This window comes from Polistes canadensis, unplaced genomic scaffold (genome assembly GCF_001313835.1).
Source record: "Polistes canadensis isolate GaletaPanama2010 unplaced genomic scaffold, ASM131383v1 scaffold_7, whole genome shotgun sequence".
Taxonomy (NCBI): Eukaryota; Metazoa; Arthropoda; class Insecta; order Hymenoptera; family Vespidae; genus Polistes; species Polistes canadensis.
Window position 1 is genome coordinate 1,675,730 of NW_014569554.1, and position 22,622 is coordinate 1,698,351.

Below are 22,622 nucleotides of genomic sequence, written 5' to 3' on the forward strand. Positions count from 1 at the left end.
AATTTCGTATGCGTGGCCGAACTTACCGGAAAAAGAAACGAACCATGCCGAATGGTGGAAATGAAAGAAGAAGGAAACCTTACTTGCGAGCCATAAGACGAAAGAAATAAATGGAAGTAAAAAAGAAGAAACCCAAGGAAAAGTGGTATGAGCAGGAAAGAGAGAGAGAAAGAAAGAGACAGACAGAATGAAAGGAGAAACTCATAGGACTGGATAGAGACACAGCATTGGTTGTACGGCACGTGACTAGAATTCCTTTGCTATTTTTTTCTCTTTTTCTCTCGTGCACATACGTTTCTACTTCTACTACTCATTCAGTCACTTCGGCATGCTTCAACGTACGTACGTATATCAAGGGTGAGAAGGAACTTGGTGAAATCAACGCGTCTACCGTGGATTGTGACTATGAAGTCTGTTAACCCAAAGCAAACTGGAACGAATCTGTCGTATGTGATATGTGTGCGTGAAGTTTTCCCGAATGAATCTTTTTCTTCTGAAGAGAATATGCGTATCACACAATTCTCTTGCGGGGGCTGGGGGGGGGCTGGGGGGGGGGAAATAAAAAAGAGAACGATTTTGTTATTTGACTGTGACAAGATATACAATCATTACAAACAAACAAAATACTGATTGCGAGAAATGGTTGAAAACGTGCTCGAAACACACTGACATCGATATTTTTCGATTTAACGCAGCTTTTCGGTTAACACTCACGTTTGCTCGTTTCCTTCTCAATAAACGTTCTTTCGTGAACAGCTGTTTCAATGAATCAAATTTTTTTGATAAAATAGAAGTAGTTTCTTTATATTATTCTTTTTGAATTTTATTTTCTTATAGAATCGTACATTTCACGTACTTGTTGAATACGATATTTTACGTGATTCGTGACAAAATACATAAACTACATAATTATTTTTATAATTGATATTTAGCAACAATTCTATTCAAATATAAATAACGTCAACTCGTATGCGCAAATTCAGTTAGTGCATTAACGTTTTATTGTAACATTCTGTGCTATAGTATAGCAATTTACTACACTTTAGTCATCGGAAATTGGTCATAAATTTTATCGACCACCAACCAACGCTAAAAAAAAGTCAACTTCTCGATCACAAATTGCATAAATACATTTATATATAATAAAAAGAAATGAATGAAATAAGAAGATAGAAAGCTTGTAAAAAGATATGGGAGAAAGAAACAAGAGCTTTATATTGGCTTCTATAAACAATAGTAACACACGCGTGTGAAAGAACCATAAATTTATTTCAACTGCGGAGGAGAGCATCATATAGATAACCAATTAACAAACGTTACTATGTTACGTGTTACTCTCAAGAAATAATTACGGTGCGTTTCGTAGAATCAATATTTTACATGAACTCTCTTACCTTCTCTCTCTCTCGCTTTTATAAAATAAACGAGTTTACATGGAACTCGTTCGTCCGATTGTTCTAAAATATTTTACGAACGATCAATTAAAAAAAATAGAAACCTTATCAAGCGTGGTTTTTTGTTTTGTTTTTTTTTTCTTTTTTGTAAAAAGTACGGGTCGAGGCTGAAGCTTATCAACGTTAGTCGTTAGGTTGCTAAATAGCAATAATACCATAGCGTGGTTTGTTCAACGCATGCTGGCAAACACCGCCCATATAGGAATTATATATATACACACACGCACACAGCCATACACATACACATGTCTAAACACATATGTATATGTAAACATAGATACACACATTTACTTATGTAAATACATATTATACATATGTAGAGAGTTTCTCGCTCGACTCATTTCAAATTCGTATTAACCTTAGTTAGTTTCGCTACCCAACAATCGTGGCCCTACGAACGGTGGCTACTTGTTTTTTTTTTTCGCGACGTTAGTGTCTGTACCGAATCCCGTAATTATCGTGCAAAACAGAAAACTCGTTTGCACGTAATTAACATCAACGGTCTTCCTCTAAGAAAAAAACAAAAGGGGAATAAAAAAAAGAAACCAAAAAAAGAAGAAGAAGAAGAAGAAAAAACACTAGAATGTAATAGAAACAATCATTTTCTATTCGAACGATAAATTAAATATTAAATTTATTCCTCGTCCCCTGCTTTTTCTTTTTTCTTATTCTTCTTCTTCTTTTTCGAGAATTTTATATTCTGGAAATGAGAGATATATTCGCGAAGTTTATTAATCAAAAAAAAAAAAAAAAAAAAATTAATTTGTCAAGAGAAATGGGAAACAAGAAGCTCAGATTAAAATATTGTGTGACAGGTCACGTTAAAAGATTTGGAAAATATTCTGGATAAACACATTAAGAACATAAGATTTTACGTATTTACGTAAATGGATAAAAGCCGTGACTATGGCTTAAGTGGAATTATTTTTAGAAAACAAACGACTTTCTACCCCTAACGCTTTTCTTTTCTTACTCATCCCATTTCTGGCGTGGTAGTAGTACCATCACCCAAAACGTTTCTCTCGTCTCTTTCTATTTGCTGCTTCAGAGCTTTTACAAAAGAAGACCTTTTTTATTTCTCTCTCTCTCTCTCTCTCTCTCTCTCTCTCTCTCTCTCTCTCTCTCTCTCTCTCTCTCTCCCTATCTCTTTCGCTCTTTCGTTTTTCCTCGGTGCTTCATAAAAAAATCAAACAGAGAAAATGGCCAAGGGTCTACCAAAGTCTTGTTTGCTAAGCAAACCCAACGCAAATCTCAAACGTCAAAGCTGTCATACCGATTTTGTTCTGATATTGGATTACCAAACAATTCTTTTTATTCTTATTTCCTTAAATTCTATAAAAAGAATTCACATTTCGTTGGATTCGAAATGAACAATTAGGTTGTTGCTTAAATTAATACTTCTTTTTCTTTTCTTTTCTAAATTACATCAAAATGTCGGATTTACTAATTTGAAATAAAGAATATATTTGGAAAAAAATCGATAAGCAGTAAATATTCCAAGAAACTTTTTTTCAAACGCATACGTACATACCTTTAACACACGGACGTTGAAGTAAACTTTCGAAAAGAAGTATTTGCTAAACGGATTTTATAAAATGATTTCGCCAAACTTTTTCCATAGATTACGTCAAAATATTGAAAGAGTTACGTTGAGTGCATCAAAATTTTCGATAGTTGAAGATTTGTGAGTAGAAATATTCAACCCCGTTCCCCTCTCCTGTGTATAAATAAATATAAATAAACCGTAAAAATGATTAAATGACTTAAAATCTCGGTTCGTTTGTTAAAATACGTTTAGCTACTAAAAAAAAATAGAATTAATCCTTATAAGCCTCGAGAATAAACCGTCTTTCTTATATAGGAGATTATAGGACAGTATGCGTCCATGGTGTTTATGTGAGTGTGTATATGTTAGTGATAAGAGGACAAGAAATATATTACTTGCTTTCAAAATATATATACTTTTAGTAGGATTAATCCAGTACGGGTCAATAGAATCAAGACATTCACAAAATTTAGATTTAAATTGTTTACGTGCTAATATTTGATCATTTTTAAGTTTATTAACGAACTGATGTGTTCCCTGAGAACGTTCGTTCCCAAAGTTTGACGAACTCATTAAATTTCACGATGTGGTTTCTCAGATCAGATGTGACGAACATTTTAACGTCCGATCAATTTCAATTTCACTCGTAATTGTCCCCAATATTGAAATTATTTCACGAGGAAAGAAAGAAAGAAAGAAAGAGAGAGAGAGAGAGAGGATAGAGGGGGAGAGAAAAATAAAACTAAAGTAAACGAAATGGAGTGAGAAAAGTTCCCGATCTTCGTCGTTTTACCGACGTGAAACCCAATGTAGCAGTAGAACAAGTTACGAAATTGAATTTTTGTATGTAAAGAGAAATTTCTTTCCAGGTGCCATACAATTCGTGGGATCTTTTCCATTTACCAAGTTAATAACATGAAACGTAGTCTATCTAGAAAGAGAATAACAAATAAATAATATTGGAAAACAATTGATGTTGTATATATATCTCCTCGATTATTTTATTATTAAAAACTAATAATTTTTATGATCTGATGTGTGTCTGACCATATATGAAAACTTGACTCTTACTACTTAAATCAAACTTAGAAAATTCTTTCCTTTTTTTATACTAAACAATACTTGCATTCTAAACGATTATCAAGAGAAAATAATGTTTGTTTATTTCGCGTTTAGCAATTAAATTATTATTAGTCATTAAAAATGGATGATTTATCGAATTAACTAACGAGCATGTCATTTATTATTTAATGTATAATTTTATATAATTTTTTTTTTTCTTTTGATAAAATTTTTTTCACCATAAAATAAAATTCGCATAAGGATAAATAATATCCATTTTTTTATATATCAATCTTGCTTATTACAAATTCGTTGAAAATTTGATCAACGATACGCAGTTTGTACACTTTTATAGTAATCTTCGAAAATGACAAAAAAAAAAAGGGAAGAAAAAATAAGAAGAAATCTCGATATCGCGGAAGGTGTCGTGGAATAAATACGAGTCTGAGATTTAACGATAGGAATGGGGAGGTAATCGTGAATCAAAGAAGTTACAAATTCCCCCCACGCATTCCTGCCTTTATCCTGAATCCAAGAAGATCGAATAGCGCCATCGTGTCGCCTTAAGTCTTTTCTTAGCTATTTCTTTCTTCCTTCTTTATTTTACTTTTACCACTTTCTCTCTCTCTCTCTCTCTTTCTCTCTCTGTCTCTCGATCTTTTTCTCTGATGAATAAGAAAAAAGAAAAAAAAAAAAGAAAGAAAAAGAAGGTATTTTCTGTTTCGTTCTCAACTATTGTTTCTTTTCTTTTCTTTTAACCGTGTATACGAACAGTAGGAAAATGAAAAATAAGACGCTTACGTTGCACCAGTATACGCCGCCAGTGATTATCGATTCCTTGTTTCACTGTAGTCTATCTCATTTACTTCTTCCGTGCTTACTATAGGAAAGGGGCAATCATTGTGCTATTAAGAAAAAGGAATGAAAGAAACGAACTTTTCTAGTCTCGAAATCACAAAGCGTGCTCGGAAAAAAAAAAGGATGACAGGGAATAGATCCTTGCAGAATCTAACTTCGAGTAAATGGGAAGAGATGACACGAACAACGGAAATATATATGTATATATATATATGTATATATATATATATAACTATAGAAAGAGAGAAAGAAAATTGATGGTAGATAATAACGAAGGAAAAAGATAAATAAACTAAATAGACGTATCGATCTCTATCGATATAAATACAGAGAAACAAGAGAAGTTTTTACATTATTTAGTTATATACTAATTATTTTATGATAGATACAATAATAATACATGATAATAATAATAATAAAAAAAAAAAAAAATAATAACATCAAATTCTCATTATTTCACTGTATAAATGTTCAATATTTGAAATAAAATTTCTATAGAATTTATTTAGTATTTCTCTCGTCCAAAATTACAATTTTTAATGATAAAATTTTTTCACAGGGAACTTGAACATTAAAAGAAGTAGAACTTTAGATTGATTGAGTTGGACGTTTCGTCCCTTTATTGGGACTTCTTCAGCAACTTAATTCTCAAAGTTCAGCGTCTTTTTTATTTAATTTCAACATACATTTCTTTTTATAATATTCTAAAACACAATACATCTAAAACTTCGTTAGTTTGGTCGTTATTATTTAAAAGCCTCAACAAAACTCTATAGAATGTTTCGAATATTTTTACTGTAATTATTAAAATATTGGCATAATAAACGACTCAATATAGAGAGAGAGAGAGAGAGAAAGAGAGAGAGAGAGAAAAAATGAACAAATAGGAGAATAGAAAAGTGAAAAAAAAAGGATGAAGCATCGACAGTAATTAGCCGTCGTTCCAAACTCGTCCGTCTGGCCACATTGAGAACTCTCTCGTAAAAGTACCTAATTCCACGCTTGACGTCCCTCACGAGGGTTGAAGAAGACCCCGCCGAACCCTTGAGTCAGAACCAGAACCCCCTCATCTTCACAATTCGAATGTACAAGTCCGCACCTGGGATATCCTCAATCGACAAGCTTTTTTATTCGAATCGGTAAAATCGACTTCTATTTCGGATCATCATTCTCCTATTTTTCCCTTTCCTCTTTTCTCGAGAATCGTCGAATGTGCGAGGATTGGGAAAAGGGGATCACAGGAAGAAGGTGAGAGGATTTTCGAAGTGGTTAGTTTCTTTTTTTCTCCACCTTTCCCTAACTCCTCCTCCCCACCCCCCACCCCACCCCACCTCAAGCTTACGGACGCTCGAGAAAAAGCTCGTGAAAAGATCGAAGGTCCACCGATGCTATTTCCCCCTGCTTCTTCTTTTTTTTTTTTTATACCTTCTTCCCTTTGGTAATCCATCTCTTTTTTATTTTTTTCTTATTTTCTTTTTTATTTTTTTATTCCTTTTCTTTTATTTTCTTTTCTTTCATAGTCTCGTTGTTCACGTTGAACTCGATCTATCGTAAAGAAAGAAGACATCTTCGAAGCTACGAAAGCTTCGACGTTCGATATTCGAATTCATAAAGAAATTGCTATATCATGCGGGGGTGTACGACTAACGTTTGTCGTTCCTCTTCGAAGTTTATTTCCCTCGCGTCTACTTTTAAGCGCAGGAAGGGAAAAAAAGGGATTACAAAATTGTCCATATCTTACCTGTAATCGGAAAAAAACTGTATTTTAAATTTAGGACGCGTAATAAAGTTTACTACTACTTGTCTTGGCTAACACTTTTTTTCTTTAATATTTTTCCTTTTCTTCAAATTTAAAATTTCGAACTAAATCGGCAACGATATCGCACACCTTTTACTTATCGTAACAAAATTTCTAACGTTGTTTCGATTCGTTTAACTTGGGTATATAAACAAAAAAAGAAAGACTTTTTTCGTTTTATTTCGGAAAATTTATTCCACCGGTGGATAGGCTTCATTCAAAAACATTTTCTTTCCCAAGCGTAAATGTCTACAGAAAAACAATCTCGAATTGTTCATCGTTTTTCTTTGTCGAACGTAATACTTATGTATTCATTCTTCTCTCTCTCTCCCTATTTCTTTCTCTCTTACTTTTCCTTCGTGAAAATCTTATATGAGAATCGGAATACGATTTAGACGATCCGCGAGCATAGTTTTTCCTCTCCCTTACTCTCTCTCTCTCTCTCTTTACTTTTCTTTCCTTTATCTCAAATAACACGATGGCAACCTATCGCAATGCAATGTGGGGGAAAAAAGACGAACGGAAGGAATAAGTAAAAAAGCTTTTCTTTTTTCTCCAGAAGGTGAAACGGAAGAAACCGAGACCCCTATAGCGTCTGAATTTGTAGTAGATGTAACATTAAGGATAGAGGGGTAAAGAAAAAGAAGAAGAAAAAGGTGCGAGTATGATACTGAAGGGTGAGTCAAGAAAAGAAAGATAGAAAGAAAGAAAGAAAGGAAGAATGAGAGAAAGAGAGAGATAGAGAGAGAGGGTAAAGATTAGGGGGAGAGGGAGAAGGAGAAGAAAAGGGAGAAGGAAAAAGGTATGAAAGAGAAATAGAGATGGTGTATATTGCCGTAGGCGGTGTAATTTAGCTTCGTACGTCACGCTGCCGCGAAGGTAATTATCTACGTTTTATCCGAGCATTATCCTGAGCGTGTTACACGCCGTTAAATATTATCCGACTCTATAACCAAGATATAGCTAGCACCAAGCTAGCTAGCTAGGTAGCAAGCAAGCACCCAGACTGCTAGCTAACCAAGCAGCAAAGCAACCAGCCAGCCAGCCATCCAGCCAACCAGCCAACGTTAGCACAGTTATCGCAAGCATTAAAATGGCCAGGCTTAACTCTTAAAACGGTCACGGAGAGAGATATTAATCGTCAGTCGGGATCTTTTGAGAACGCTCCTTTTCTTAGCCAAGCAGCTGCCTTATCGTGGGGGTGGAGAGAGATTGGTAGCCAACTTTTAGTAGTCCACCGTCATTTTACGAGCCCGCGAAAAGTAAAAGAAGAACAGTAACCAATATAGAAACTCTTTTCATTCACACCTACTACCGATTTTAAATCTATTCACGTGAACTTTCCACCTCGATCCGTTCGTCCTTTTTGTTCCGTATCGTTTAACTCGGTAATTTTATTTATCGTCTCTATCTTTGAATCTAGTTTTAGGTTGCTTACTCTACGTATTCATTTTTCAATGCATCTCTTTTTCATTTATTATTATTTCTTTTTTCGTTTCGAATGAATTTAAGGATGAGACAGACATCCCTACTCAACAACATTCTACCGTTCATTCAATCAAATATTCCACCGCTACCTGTCAAACTCACCGCTAGCATCTCAAATATAACAAGGAATAAGAGAAACATCCGTGGTATAGTGTATATTCAGTAGCATGTACTGGCATTCTGATTGTTAGATGAGTAAGTTGGTTTCGGGCATCGGCTAGATACGAACTTCGACTAACATTATTCGGGATACAAATTTAGCTTCGCGAAAATACACTTTCTCTGGCGTGGGCTTGGGCGCGGGCGCCCGTACACACGTGTGTGCGTTTACCTAAGTATTAGTACATAAGTGTACATTGTATATAGAGATATATATGTGAATAGTCAAGCTATTTCGTTAAAACTAGTTTTCCGTAATGCGCGTTGCGCAGCTACCACGAACATTTCCGCTAGCTTCAAATTTATAGGCAACTCAACTACTGGCAAAACAGTTTTATCCGTGTAGAAACGAGCGTGTTTCGCTTTGAAATAAAATAAAATCAAATAGAGAATAAAGGAAAGAAGAAAAAACAAAAAAAAAGGGCCAACGAAAAAATAAACATGCATACGCGTCGAATCGAAAGAAAGAGAGAGAGAGAGAGAGAGAAAGAGAATGAAAAAGAACACGAAATCTCATTCGAATTCACGAGAACGCGTTGTCGAGTCGTAATCGAATCGTCGCAAGCTCGAGCTTATCCTAACGCACGTGAACGTATCCATGGATTTGTATGCGATGATACATACACACACACATACACATATATATAAATGTACGTATGCTTTAGTGGTGTATATTTTAGCTAGTTCGTCAATCGTCCGACCCTTTTCACGAATCCGCCTTTGAAACGGACTCGACGAGAGGTTTATTTAAAATCCAGGAACGTCTGGTTACGTTCGACAGATCCGGATACTTTGTTTTACTGTTTTTCGGGTTACGTAATTAGACTCGATTGGCTACGAGTTTATTATATCTCTTTGAGAATTGTAACGAGTTGCTTCGAGAGTATCTTATTCAACTTTGAAAGCACTTATTCTTCGATAAACACAACTACTACTACTACTACTACTACTACTACTACTACTACTACTACTGCGCAACGATGATGATCTTTTAGACTAGCGAAATGTACGTGTTTTCCCCCTTTCTTGGTGAAAACTTGGTTAACGATGAATTTCGCCCTAACTCTTATCTCGACAAGAAAACATCCGTTATTATAGTTTCGTTTCGATACAGTCGAGTACTCACTTATCTATTTGTTTTTTCCTTAATTTTTTGTTTTCATCGAAAATATTAGGAATTTGTTTTCTCTCGCTCGAAAGATTAATTCAAAACTTGTTAACGACCAGATTTGTATGATTATTTATTTTTTAATCCGAGATTTTTCATCGACAATATTCTCACACACATGTGTGAATAATTCATTTTATAATTCATTTTATAATTGATGTTTATAAAATTATTATTGCTATCGTAAACGATTCAAAGAAGATTACGAACTAATCAGACATTTAAATAATAATTAAAGCCAGGCGCGTTCATATGCGGTCAGATAATTTTTTTGTAATTAATTGATCTATAAAATAATTTTCAATACGTCAATTTAATTCATCGTTTCGTTGAAACGAATTTATAGTTAATTAAAATACAAAAACAAATTAATTTCTAATTATAATATATCTATAAAATCGTTATACAGCTTTGACAAATGATATCATTTTGAATTCTTCATTTGATTCTCGGTAGCGAACGTGTTCCAAATTCTCACGAAATAAAATGATAAAAAGGAAGGCTTCAATCTGACGGAAGAGAACCGGGTGTGCTCTTGATTTTCTCCGCACGAACTGTAGCAGATGTAATTTAGCACGCTCATCCGTCCTTGAGTAAGATTAAAGCGTGAAAAACCTACGAACAGTTTAATCATAATAATTTTAATTAGTATGAGATAAAATATGTATAAATATACCCAAGACGTATGGCTCTTTGGAACGAATTCAAAGATTATAAATATTAAAAACTACAAATGTTTATGTGGGTGTGTGCTTTTCGTCACGCACGATACAAGCAAAAAATTCGTCTTATTATATGGAAAATAATTAATTAATTCATAAATACAGCATATGTGTATCCCCCACCCCTTCAAATCGTACATCGTTATGCTTACTAAATTATTTTTTGAAAAACAGTAAATTTACTCTAAACTCTGACTCATTGTCCTCTATAATAAAAATCGAACCAAATTCTTTTATTTATATGACTTTTCGAATATTATTTTCGTTATACATAAATATGTATCCTTCGGAAATTCATATAAACAACATTCAATAAAAGTACTTTCACAGAAAGTCAAAGTTACACTACGTGATTTTAAACTACAATACATATTTCTTTCGATTAATTATCAAATATTTAAGGTATATCGAATTGAATAATATTATATATTGTTTAACAGAGGAAAAAGTACGACCGTTCTTTTTTTTTTCTAACCATCGAAGAGATATCGTTAAAAGAACAGGAACCATGTCAGTATGCAATTTTTTTTTTTTTCTGTCGAGCTTCAACTCTGTAAAAATACGCACAAATTCTCATAGTTACGTTTAACTCACCGTTGGTCAACTAACTGCGTATAAAAAGCATTTGGCCTTTCAGTTTTCGAGTGAAATAACTTTTAATAATAAAACTCTCCTGGGACGTTTTAACTTTGGAATAATGTTTCTCTTCGTCGTCGTAATCGTGAGAGGCGACATTGGGACGTTGCTTTACGAGACCATGAAATATTCCGTTTTATTAACACGCGAAAAGGTAAAACGCTTTTGACTCTTCGGTTTTGAGATGAAAATCGTAAACGAATAATGAAAAATTGTGGTGCATATAGACGAAATAATATTTTTGTTTTTTTTTTTCTTTTAATTTCATTTTTCGTCATTCAAAAATCTTTCATTTGATATGAATTAATGATTTCGATTAATAAACAAAATGAGGTGTATCGTAGGAAATTATTTGAAAATAATATAAATAATTCTCATGTTAATTACACCGAATATTAAATAAACGTATAAGAAATTGAACAGACTGTGTAGGAAACCAAAATTAATTTTCATTTAAGAAAATATTCAAACTTAAATAACTAAAAGCAGCAACTATATATACGTTCATACTGGTAACGAGCGAGCAGAGTAGTATGTTATATATTCAAAACGGATGCTGAATAGACTATACACCGCTTTCTCGTATTATCGGCCGCCGTTGAATTAGTATTATAGTCGCGCCAACCAGAGCATTGCTATTACAACAGAGTTTCATTATTCACCCTGGCTTTGTTACGTCGTTCTATTTTAACGTTCGAGGAAAGATGCAACGATCCTTAATAGTTAGAAGTGTGCGCTTTTGTTGACTGCAAAATTTCAATTCCATGTAAGAAAATAATCACGATAATTATGCTTTCCTTAAGATTTATAATTTTTTTAATTTTTTTTCTTCGCTTTCTTTCTTTCCTTTTGTGTTTTTTTTTTTTAAATAAAAATCTTAAGCTCTCAAAAAAAGAAAATAATTACACAAAGTGAATCATAAGAATGATCGAAATAAATAACAAGTCTAACGAAAGAAATATAATTTCTTAGATTTTCATTCGGGAAAAACTGACAAGTCCATGTCCTGAAGTAAATGAACGGATCTCGCTAACTGAGGCCACGTACTACTAGAAGGAAATTCGTGGGAGAAGTGATATTTAAATGCTAAGTAGACTCACGTGCGAACATTTCTCCAGCTGGCAGCCATCCGAACCGAATAATCGTTGAATACATTTCGACTGCATTTCCAGATACATTCTGTATCTGTATAACTTCCCTTCTATCTCTCCTTCCAATCTCCTTTATTTTATCCTTTATTCTCCAATCTTTTCTTATTATTTCTCGACAAAACTATTTCGAATACTACTTTCGTGATCTACGAAAGAAATTGTTTCAACACAATGATGAAACAGAAACAAAATTTGTTATTTTTTTCCTCGAATCGATTAATTCGATAACTCTCGAAAGTTAATTAATATTTTCATATATAACAAACATAAATAGAAAGATTAATTTATCTTTCAAAGAGTTATAATTATAGATTCGAAGAAAGGTTATCTTACGATTGTGTTCGCTAGGTTTGCAGAAAATTTCAAAGACGCATGCATATACCTTGCCTTCTTAATAAAAACCAGCCGTTTCGTGATCCAATTTGCGCGAACATTTTCTAGCAAGTCTCAAGAAAAACGAACCCGAAGATAGTCTCGAGTATTATTTTGAAAGTTACACGCGACGGAAATTTTCGCGTAGGTTCGAACGAAAAAAGGGTAACGATATATATTATGAACGAGACACCAAACTTGTTCTGTAATTTCCCGTGTACACGGTGGTTTCTCGAGTAACCTGATTCTTACGAATTTGTTTCTACTGTCAGAAAAAGGAGAGGAGATACATTGCTTCAACTTTTCTTTTTTTTTTTTTCTCTTCCCTTCCAATCTGTCCGCTTCTTCCAACCACCCCCACCCCTCCCCTCTCCCCCTCATACCTGTCCTATCCCGACCCCATTCTATTTATCTTTTATTCGCAGTCTCCCTTTTTTGTTCTCGCAATATAATCGAGTCGACTGAATTTTATTTCGCGCACTTTGGTCGTACACGAGTCTTGTTATTTCTTATATATGAAAAGAAAAAAAAAAAATGTTTCTAAGCGGATGATACCGTTGTGTGGCAAGAAAGTTTTTCTCTCCAGCGTATATCATCTTTCGCGAGAGTATAACCAACCTTAAAGTTGAACTATCATCGTCCCAATATGATCCCTTTTTTCTTTCTTTCTTTTATTCTTTCTTTAGTTCTTTCTCTCATTTCTTTTCTTGCTCGAACTCGTGAAAACTGGCCGGAAGCGGAGGTTACAAAATCTCGGCTAATTTTCGCGAGCTGTTATTCCGATCGATCGTTAGAACTTTATCTTATTCCAGCACGCGAATTTCGAAAGGACTTTAATAACTGGGTCGTTGGGCTAACGGCCAAGGGAAAAAGTTTCCCATTCGAATATATCACACGATGATCCTTTATGGTATATCACGGGAGTACAATATTTTAATATATAATATAATATAATATAATATAATATCAATATATATATATATGTGTGTGTATAACAACGTTAACCCACCTCAAAATCGAAAATCTTTCCATACGTTTACCTAGAAACGTTATTCGATTCGCAAAAAGTATATCACATATTTTTCATAGAAATTCACTTACGAGAGAATGCCGATGGGAGATTCGAAAGAGTTGCCTGGTGCTTTTGAAAGGTCTCGGTTGCTGCTTTGAAAGTACCATGCCGTTTCCATGAATGCCAAACTATACCTTGTTATTATCTGATAAAGGAACGACAGGGGTAGTACGTATAACGTAGAAATACATTCTATATGGTATATTATTTCTATTTTACAAAATTGGAATATATCAATTCTTTTTATTTTCATATTTAACATTGAAAAGATATATTATATATATATTTCTTATCGCGGACACATTCATGACCGAGAGAAATACATTTCTACTAGGTAACCATAGATACGGGGATACACGCGTTATATTATTTCGTATCTTGAAGTTTCACAGTGATACCGAGTTAAATCTAGACCAATTATAAACGAAACTACCTACCTAGGAGAGTAACAAACGTGATGAATGCATTAGACTGTGATGTTGAATTACAAAACGGGACGACGGGTTTTTGCTATGGTCGAGTGTCCATTCGTACGACAGGAAAGAGAAGGAGAATGAGATGAAGAAGAAGAAGAAGGAGGTGGAGGAGGAGGAGGAGGAAGGGGAAGAATAATAAGAGGGGAAGGGTATAACGGAATCAGAGAATCTCGGAGAGATAGCTTTAGTGAACTTCGAACTTTCCCACTAACAACGTGATAAGAGAACCTCCGAGCTACCTTCCAAAGCCACGGATAGATAGATAGTGAATACAGAGGGAAAGACAGAGATAGGAATAGAAAGAGCAAGACGCAACGAGAGAGAAAGAGAGAGAGAGAGAGAAAGTCGTCGTCGTCGTCGTCGTAGTCGTAGTCGTAGTCGTAGTTGTAGTCATGGCGAACTTACGGACGTTTCTGCGGCGTGAAACTAAACTCGTAACTCCTGGCTCTGCGCAAAACTTTAAACATTAAATTACGCGGTAGAAAATGTAATTTTTCTAGCTCGGTGAACGCGCGTCGTTCTGCCGGTCTTATAAACGCACACGCATATACATAGATATATATATATAAACACACACGCATACATCGTAACTAAGATAGAAATACGCGTACACAATAGAGCTCGTCTTACGAACCCCGTGTGTGACACCTGTTCAATGATGAAAGACAACTCTTGAATGCGACTCGACCGCGTAACGTAATAACGTTACCTTTTTTTTCACAATAAGACAAAATTGGAGAATAGAATAACGCACGATGCAAGCAATTACAATGAAAAATGTATGGTAAAAGTATACGTGTTAGATGGATAAAGGGTAGATGAGGTTAAGAAGAAAGAATGGAAGAAAAAGAAGGATGAAACTTTTGCATAAAATAAAATACAAGGAATTGAGCCTTTACGTCTTTATTACACTCGCAGTTTTCTATCTATCGTGATCTCTCTCAGCAAGTCGTGTTATATGAGGGGCCACAGTTATATGGCATATGGAATACTATAGCTACGAAGGTACATGCATTAAATATATCGGATCGGTTATACGATATTCGAGCGTCGATACGGAAAATTGACAGTGTCCGTTTGTTCTTCCCAAGAAAAAGTAATAAGAATAAAAAAAGGAGAATAAAGAGGATAGAAATATAGTTAGAATGGAAAGGAAAAGGAAAAGAAAATAAAAGAACAGAACTTGGCGGAACGAAAAGATCTGCCAGTGTTAAAGCGAAACGTCCAAAGGTAGAAGACGAATGATTCGAATTTCCTCTTAGCGATTCTCGCCGCACGAACGAACTTGAAAATTACGTCTTTCAGAACGAGTTCAAGTTCAGAGAGACGAGAAAAAAAAAGGGAAAGAGATAGATAGATAGATAGATAGATAGATAGATAGATAGATAGATAAATGAGGAATGAATCTTGTAGTTCAAGATCGATCACAGTTTTCAACTTAGGTACTTATCATAGGGTAATGTAACAGCCAATGCGAGTTCGAAATTGTCCATGATGATCAGTTTGAGTTTAGTTTCACCCTCTGGTTCAACCCTTAGAGACATACGAAAGTATCGTGACCAAACGAAAATAGGGAATAAAGTTGTCTGAGATAGGACAAGGTTTATATTTCTGCACGTCATCGAAAATTCTTTTCTATGTTATCGAACCTTTCCAACGGTTACATCAACCCATGCAGCTTCTTTCTACCTCAATCTATCTCTATCTCTCTCTTTCTCTCTTTATACGTGTGCATATGTTTGTTCGATGAAGATGCTTTTTTACTATCAAGACACTTTGTAATCCGATACTAACACAGTATATTTCATTTAACGATCAACTATAAACAGATATCTACCACAAAATGAAAGTTATATTGTGTATCGTGTAAAATAATATTTTCAAGTTATACGATGTAAAAAATATATAACGTAAGAGTAACATTTCAAATAATTTACTCATAGTAGTATATCTATAGGTACTACGATAAAATAATAATATTATTATAAAGGACGATAAAAAAAAGTTATTGAATCTAGTCGTAACTCGAGTTATTACATCTACCTACAAGCGATAACGTTAAAATTATTGAAGAACTCGGCGTCACAACGTTTATGAATGCAACGTAATTCTTTTGAAAAATCAATAAGAAATCCTTTCAGGAGATAATATTGAAATTAACCGTGCGAAGTGATAGAAGTATCAGTCATGGTGCTTTGATCGTTCATTCGGTAACGTAATCATTAAACATTTTTGATAGAAACGTTACCGAGAGATGAAAGTTCGACAAGTTGTCGTTAAACGTTTTATTTTTTTTCTTTTTTTTTAGTTTTAGTTACGATGGGGATTTCTCAACGTTTTTATCGTCTACCAGGAGGATCGTCGAGGATAACTTTTTTACTGAACATGCACTCTCTCTCTCTCACTCTCTCACTCTTTTCTATTTTCTCTTTTTGTACGTGGTATTTGCATGTTGGACGATTATACAGTTACGAGTAAAAGGTACATTTTTTAGCCCCTATAAAAAGTCCCTGTATCACGATAACATACTATATCTTATTTAAAATACGAACGAGGTATTAAAAGGTACTTCCTAAAGGGCCAAAGCAACCTAACAGAAGAATAGAGTAACTGCTGCGAACGTTTCGGGCAACACGCGTGGCTAGTTGGACTCGTGAACAGTATTATGCAAAGTTCATTAAAACCGAACTCTTGGATGCTCGGTGCACGCTCGCAGGGAACCTCTTCTATGAAACAGTTTTCATTCCCTCTTTTCTTTCCCTCTTCTCTATCTTCTATCTTTTCATTTTGTCTTTCCATCTCTCTATCTCTCATTCTTCCGTATCGTTCTCGAAGTCCAACGAAGAGAGCAACGCTTTAACCATGGCGTTAAACTTGTCTAAGTTTCTCCTTCCACGACCCTTTCCTCATCCCTTTTTCCTCTTCTCCACCATTTCACCGTTCTTTCTAACTCCGTACTGTCGGTCGAGACTAAAAACTTGGGGATAGTCTGTATCTACACTCCATCACTCTGTCTTCTCTCTTCCTCTCTCTCTCTCTCTCTCTCTTCCTTTCTTCTTTCTTTTTTTATTTCTTTTCCTCTTTTACTCTTTATTTTCTTCACAGTGGTTCTATTTTTATCCTCGTATAAACCTCACTACTTCGATCTTATTAGTTTATTTTTCTACTTGTCATTTTCTTGTTTTTTATTTTTATCTAACCCATTGCTGCTTCTTCTTTATCGTATTTTTTCCCACATATTTCCGAATCACGTGCATGCAACAGATATATTTTATACGAACAATGACATTAAACTTCGATTCGACTGATTAAAATCATTTTCTTGTTTTTTTATTTTCCGCCTCATTTCGATTTGTATTCTACCTGCTGAACAATAGAAAAATAACGAACGAATAATAACTTCGAATTTTTTGCGTTAACTTTTCGAACCCTTTTTCGATCGGCCATAAATTCTATTATCTTATGAATAATGAAACTTTTTTATAACTGTTTGATAACGTAATAAAAATATATTCTTATATTTTAACATTCATTTATTACCGTAAAAATACAGAAAAAAAAAAGAAAAAAAAAAAAAAAGACAAAAAAAAGGAGATCGAATATTTTTGCATGTACTTTAAGATTCGAACTTTTAATTATCATTTTGTTCGATGAGTAAATGGTAATCATTAATATCTGCATAATTTTAATCTAGTTTGATAATTTTTGATTTAATTGGAAATTGGTGGTGGCATCGGCACCGTAAGACAATATGTACTTTCTCAACGAACGATGAATATTAAATCGAGTTGTGCGACGGCTCTTCGAAGTCGAACGTTTCGTTTCGCGTAAACGTATATACTTTACCTCAGCAGCTTGCAATTCCATGGATATGTAAAGAAAAAAAAAAAAGAAAAAAAGTGGTAAAAGAGAAATAGAGAAAAGGAAAGGGAAAATCTCTACCACGGTAAAGCATGTAATGTCGGTCGATATTCGAGACATTGATTTACTGTCAAAATGGGAAATCAAACTGGTGTCCGAGAACTATGACCACAAGCCCCAACACGTTTTATAAATATGTTTGTATGCGTTGATGAACGATACTTTCAACACATCGATCATGATATTTCGACTTTTTCGGAGATTAAAAAAAGTTTTAAAGAAAAAATATAATACCTCCGAACACATTGTATTCGTACTTGATATCAAATGAGTTTATATAAAAAACAATGGTTCAAAATCACACGTGAATTTAATTTGAAGTTTCATTTAAAAAAACAAATCGAATCATATTTTTTTTATTAGAAATATTAAATCAAATATTAGGAAATTAATTCGGTAGCTTATTATTAAATTCATTGTATCAAAATCGCAAATTTCTTTTATATATATATAATATAAAAAGATTTAATTAAATTTTTAATTAGATATATTAAATATATTATTAGTAAAGAAAATAATGAATTTTAAAACGTAAGAATCTTTTTAAATACATAATTACACATCGCATGTTTAATTTAATTTTATTAATTCCTATAACTGAGAAGTTTGCGTGTAAACCACACGATTTAATGGTAAAGTGACGAGGGTGAATAGGAATTACGAGGATGAAAATTGGAATTATGGGAATTTCGAGACTGCTAGTGGAGTTCCTGTTAACGTAATAACTCGCAAAGACGCGATTACATCGAGAAAGGAAGGAAGGAAGGAAGGAAGGAAGGAAGGAAGGAAGGAAAGAAGGAAGGAAGGAAGGAAGGAAGGAAGGAAGGAAGGAAGGAAGGAAGGAAGGAAGGAAGGAAAGAAGAGAACGCATTCGTTCTCTTTCTCGTAAAGACATAGTTCACTAAAAGTGGGATTGTGCGAGCATCGAAATACATCTACACTACTCTTTGCGTTAAGGTGCTGGTGCGCAAAATTTAGGACATAGGATCGGGATACATCATTGTTGAGTAAAAAAGAAACACACGGGGTATCAGAGAGAATGTGTTCACGAAACTGTTAACTGTGAAGAACAAAGAAAAACAATGTTATGGAAAAAGAAAGAAAGAAAGAAAGAAAGAAGAAAAATATGAAGTAAGCAAAATGAGGACGTACTATTACGAGACAAAGTAGAACGAAGATGAACGAAGGATGAACAAAGAAGAATACATGAAGAAGAAGAAGAAAAAGAAAAAGAAGAAGAGGATGAGAAAACCGATAGTGAACGATAAACTAGACGAACACATGCATACATGTGTGAATAGTTTTGGCAAGGCTACGAAAATCGTTGAAATCAAACAACGCCGGGATGCTGAATCGAAAACGAAGGATAGAGAATTGGTAAAAAGAAATCAATTTTTTAAAGGGATACAATCCTTCTCTTTCTCTTTCTCTCTCTCTCCTATTTTCTTTAATTTCTTATCGTTTTCTTCGACCAACTGGAATATCACTTTTCAATTAATAATACGACGCCGTGTTTGTGCATTGCAACGAGGATATGTATATTAAATGGCGAGTGGTTTTATCCGAAACCAACTCGACGAGTCAGAATATTAATTAAATCATGAGATCACGAATATGACATTACTCTGGTCGTGTTCCTTTCCTATCTTTTTTTACTTACTTTTACTTTCCTTTTTTTTCTTCATTAACAAACGTTCAGTTGATTTATTCGATTGCAACGTCAAGAATTATTTCCGTCGAGTTTCGTCATTTTTTTTTTACACTCCCTACTGTACATCTTTTTTAGCTTCGAATAAAATATGAATTATCTTGCTTTTTTTCGTTCTCACCGATCGATAACAGGTTATTATTTTCTTATTACATTATCTTACTGAAATACAGAAATTAGAATTTTCTCTTAAATTGTAAAATTTGATAATAGTCCGAACTATATTCGTTCTTCCACATTTTACATGTTTATTTTTCTTCATTACAATATTACATTTAAGCGACAAAGAACGTTGCTTTCCGTTTCCAGACAAAGAGACTTTCAATCTATAAATCTTATATTTCTATATATATACACATACATATGTATGCACATATGTATAGATACATAATGTATCAAACCACGAAGGAGTATCGTAATCTAATATCTTTTTCAAGCATGACCCTTAGTATCTCAAGAGACTGAAATTGATTTCTATGCGGACTTTCTTCTGCTCCTTCGATCTCCCAGATGACACGTAGACGCGAGTTGAGAGAAAGTTTTCTCTTGTACATAAGAGGGAGGGAGGGGGGAAAAAAAGGACAGGCAAAGAAAGAAAAAGTTTAGTAATCTATCGTGGAAACGTATTCATCGAATCAACCTTTTGATATACCTTACGTTTAGGTAATATTATTTTAATATCACTATGATATATAAAATTGTATTGAAATATTTTTCATGTTATTATTTATCGTCTTAAATAATTCCAATAGAAAATTTACAGTTTTTTCCTTTTTTTTTTTTATTAAATATATTTTTAATAATCAACTTACGGATTTCTTAGATTTATAATCGAGGATTGAAATGAAAATAAATAAGACGAATATAACGGAAGGTAAAAGGACTCGTATTCTTTGTTTTGTTCAATTAATTCACTATTCAGCAACGAGAGCTTAATTATAGTTTAATTAAAATCCTCGCTAGCTAACTGAGGATAAGTTTGAGAAGTTAATTCCCGCAGAGAGTCGACGATACTTTCATATTAGCGTAGCACGATGCTTTCTCTCTCTCTCTCTCTCTCTCTCTCTTTCTCTCTATCTCTCTTTTTCTATATCTAACGAAGAAAATAAGTTAATTATATTACAGCAATGCGAGTTGCGTTTCCATTTCTTTTAGTTATCGTACGCACGATTCAGGAAAGCTTTTAAATTTTCTTTCAGTAAACCACGAGGATCCGTAAGTTTGCAAATTGCAGTAGGTATATTCGATTTTCTCTAAGTCTGACCATACTCGGCAACTACTACTTTGAAACGTGACTACTCTTTCGTGTGTTTATCACAAGAGAAATAAAAATATTTATTAGAATTTCAGGATATGAGAGAGTGCTCAACGTTAATTTATGCACCATTTAAAGCTGGTACTCCAATTAATTAATTTTAATATTATAAGAAGCTTACATATATATATATATAATACTTTAAGGCAAAAAACAAATATCTCTTATTTTTACGATACCAACATACATATATTAGTAGATATTTTTTTCTCTCCTAACTGCCGTTTCTTTATTTTTACGATACCAACATACATATATTAGTAGATATTTTTTTCTCTCCTAACTGCCGTTTCTTTGTTCTCTTTTATACCGTTAACGCGTACCTTTAAGAGCAAGCGAGAAAAGTGATAATTTTCCGGTATAAGCGAAGTTACGCGATACCTGGCACCGCATTGCGGAGTAATACCGTGAGCATTATGGTATTCCTGGCTATAAACCAAGCCCCGAGTGTGTATATGTAACGTATGAAACATGTCTCGTGGTTTTTCGCACCTTCTTTTTCTAAGTATTTACTGCTACCGTTTTGTCTTTTTCTATATTATTTTTTTTTTTTTTAAAGATTCCTTAACGTAATAACCATTCGTTCGTAATAAAAAAAAAAAAATAGAAAAATATCATCAAAATATAACGCGTGATCAATAATAAGAACAAATTTTTGATTTATCATTTCTTATTGTATATACAAAAATGTTCTCATTTGTATGATAAAACACGTATACGCGTATACGCGTTTGCGTGTATGTAAATATACGCGCGTATTTCAATGGCCCAAATCAGCATGATCAGTGTAATAACATTCGTTCGTAATAAAAAAAAAATAGAAAAATATCATCGAAATATTATAACGCGTGATCAATAATAAGAACAAATTTTTGATTATTTGTATATACAAAAATGTTCTCATTTGTATGATAAAACACGTATACGCGTATACGTGTTTGCGTGTATGTAAGTATACGCGCGTATTTCAATGGACCAAATCAGCATGATCAATCCATCTGGAGAAACGCATACGTGGTGACACAAGAACGATGGTTGTTTCAGATGACGGAAACGTCAAAGCCGCGGTACGTGAACCGCAGGAGCGGGGAGAGATAAGGAAGGTGAACGGCATCACGCCGAGCAGTCATGTGCAGTGTCATGTGGCTCCTTCGGCTGCTGACAACTTGCTGCCTCGCACTTCTATCAGCGTCTGATTTACGCACAGGTACGTTCAATTCCATTGTTTCCATTCAAGGTATTATTATCTATTCAGTATACCTCGCATACCACTATGTAAATTTAATTATATCATATCGCAACACATTACTTATATTATATTATATTATCATTTTAAATTAATTGGAAATGTTTATTTTTTTTTTCTTATTTTAAATACAAGTAATTATATAATAACAATCGAGGGGGGGGGGCTAGGGGAGGAGGAGATAATATTTATTTGTAAAAATAATTGTTCGCAAGGATTAAATGTCTTTCATCGATTTGCAGGATGTTTTGAATTTCGTTTAAAAAAAAAAAAAAAATGCCAAGTGATTTTAATTTTTCGATGATATGAATGTGGAAAAAATATTCGTTCAATTTAATATTTCGTATTTTTTTGTTTGTTTGAGTTCTCTCCATTTAATGTAAACTCGACAACGAAAGCTCAGTATGTTACGTTTATTCGGTAATAATGCACCCTCGAATAATCCAACGCGTTGCACGAATAGCCATATT

At 33.8% G+C, this 22,622-nt stretch overlaps 1 protein-coding gene across 3 annotated transcripts in view; it reads left to right on the forward strand.

The window, feature by feature from the left end:
• LOC106790840 overlaps positions 1–22,622 on the forward strand; it is a 165,261-nt gene that overhangs the window by 109,047 nt on the left and 33,592 nt on the right. For all 3 annotated transcript variants that reach the window (XM_014756047.1, XM_014756062.1, XM_014756055.1), the window contains one exon: positions 21,951–22,113. In XM_014756047.1, the coding sequence (XP_014611533.1) occupies positions 22,035–22,113 (79 nt within the window). In that variant the 5' untranslated portion in view covers positions 21,951–22,034. The remainder of the gene's footprint in view (positions 1–21,950; positions 22,114–22,622) is intronic.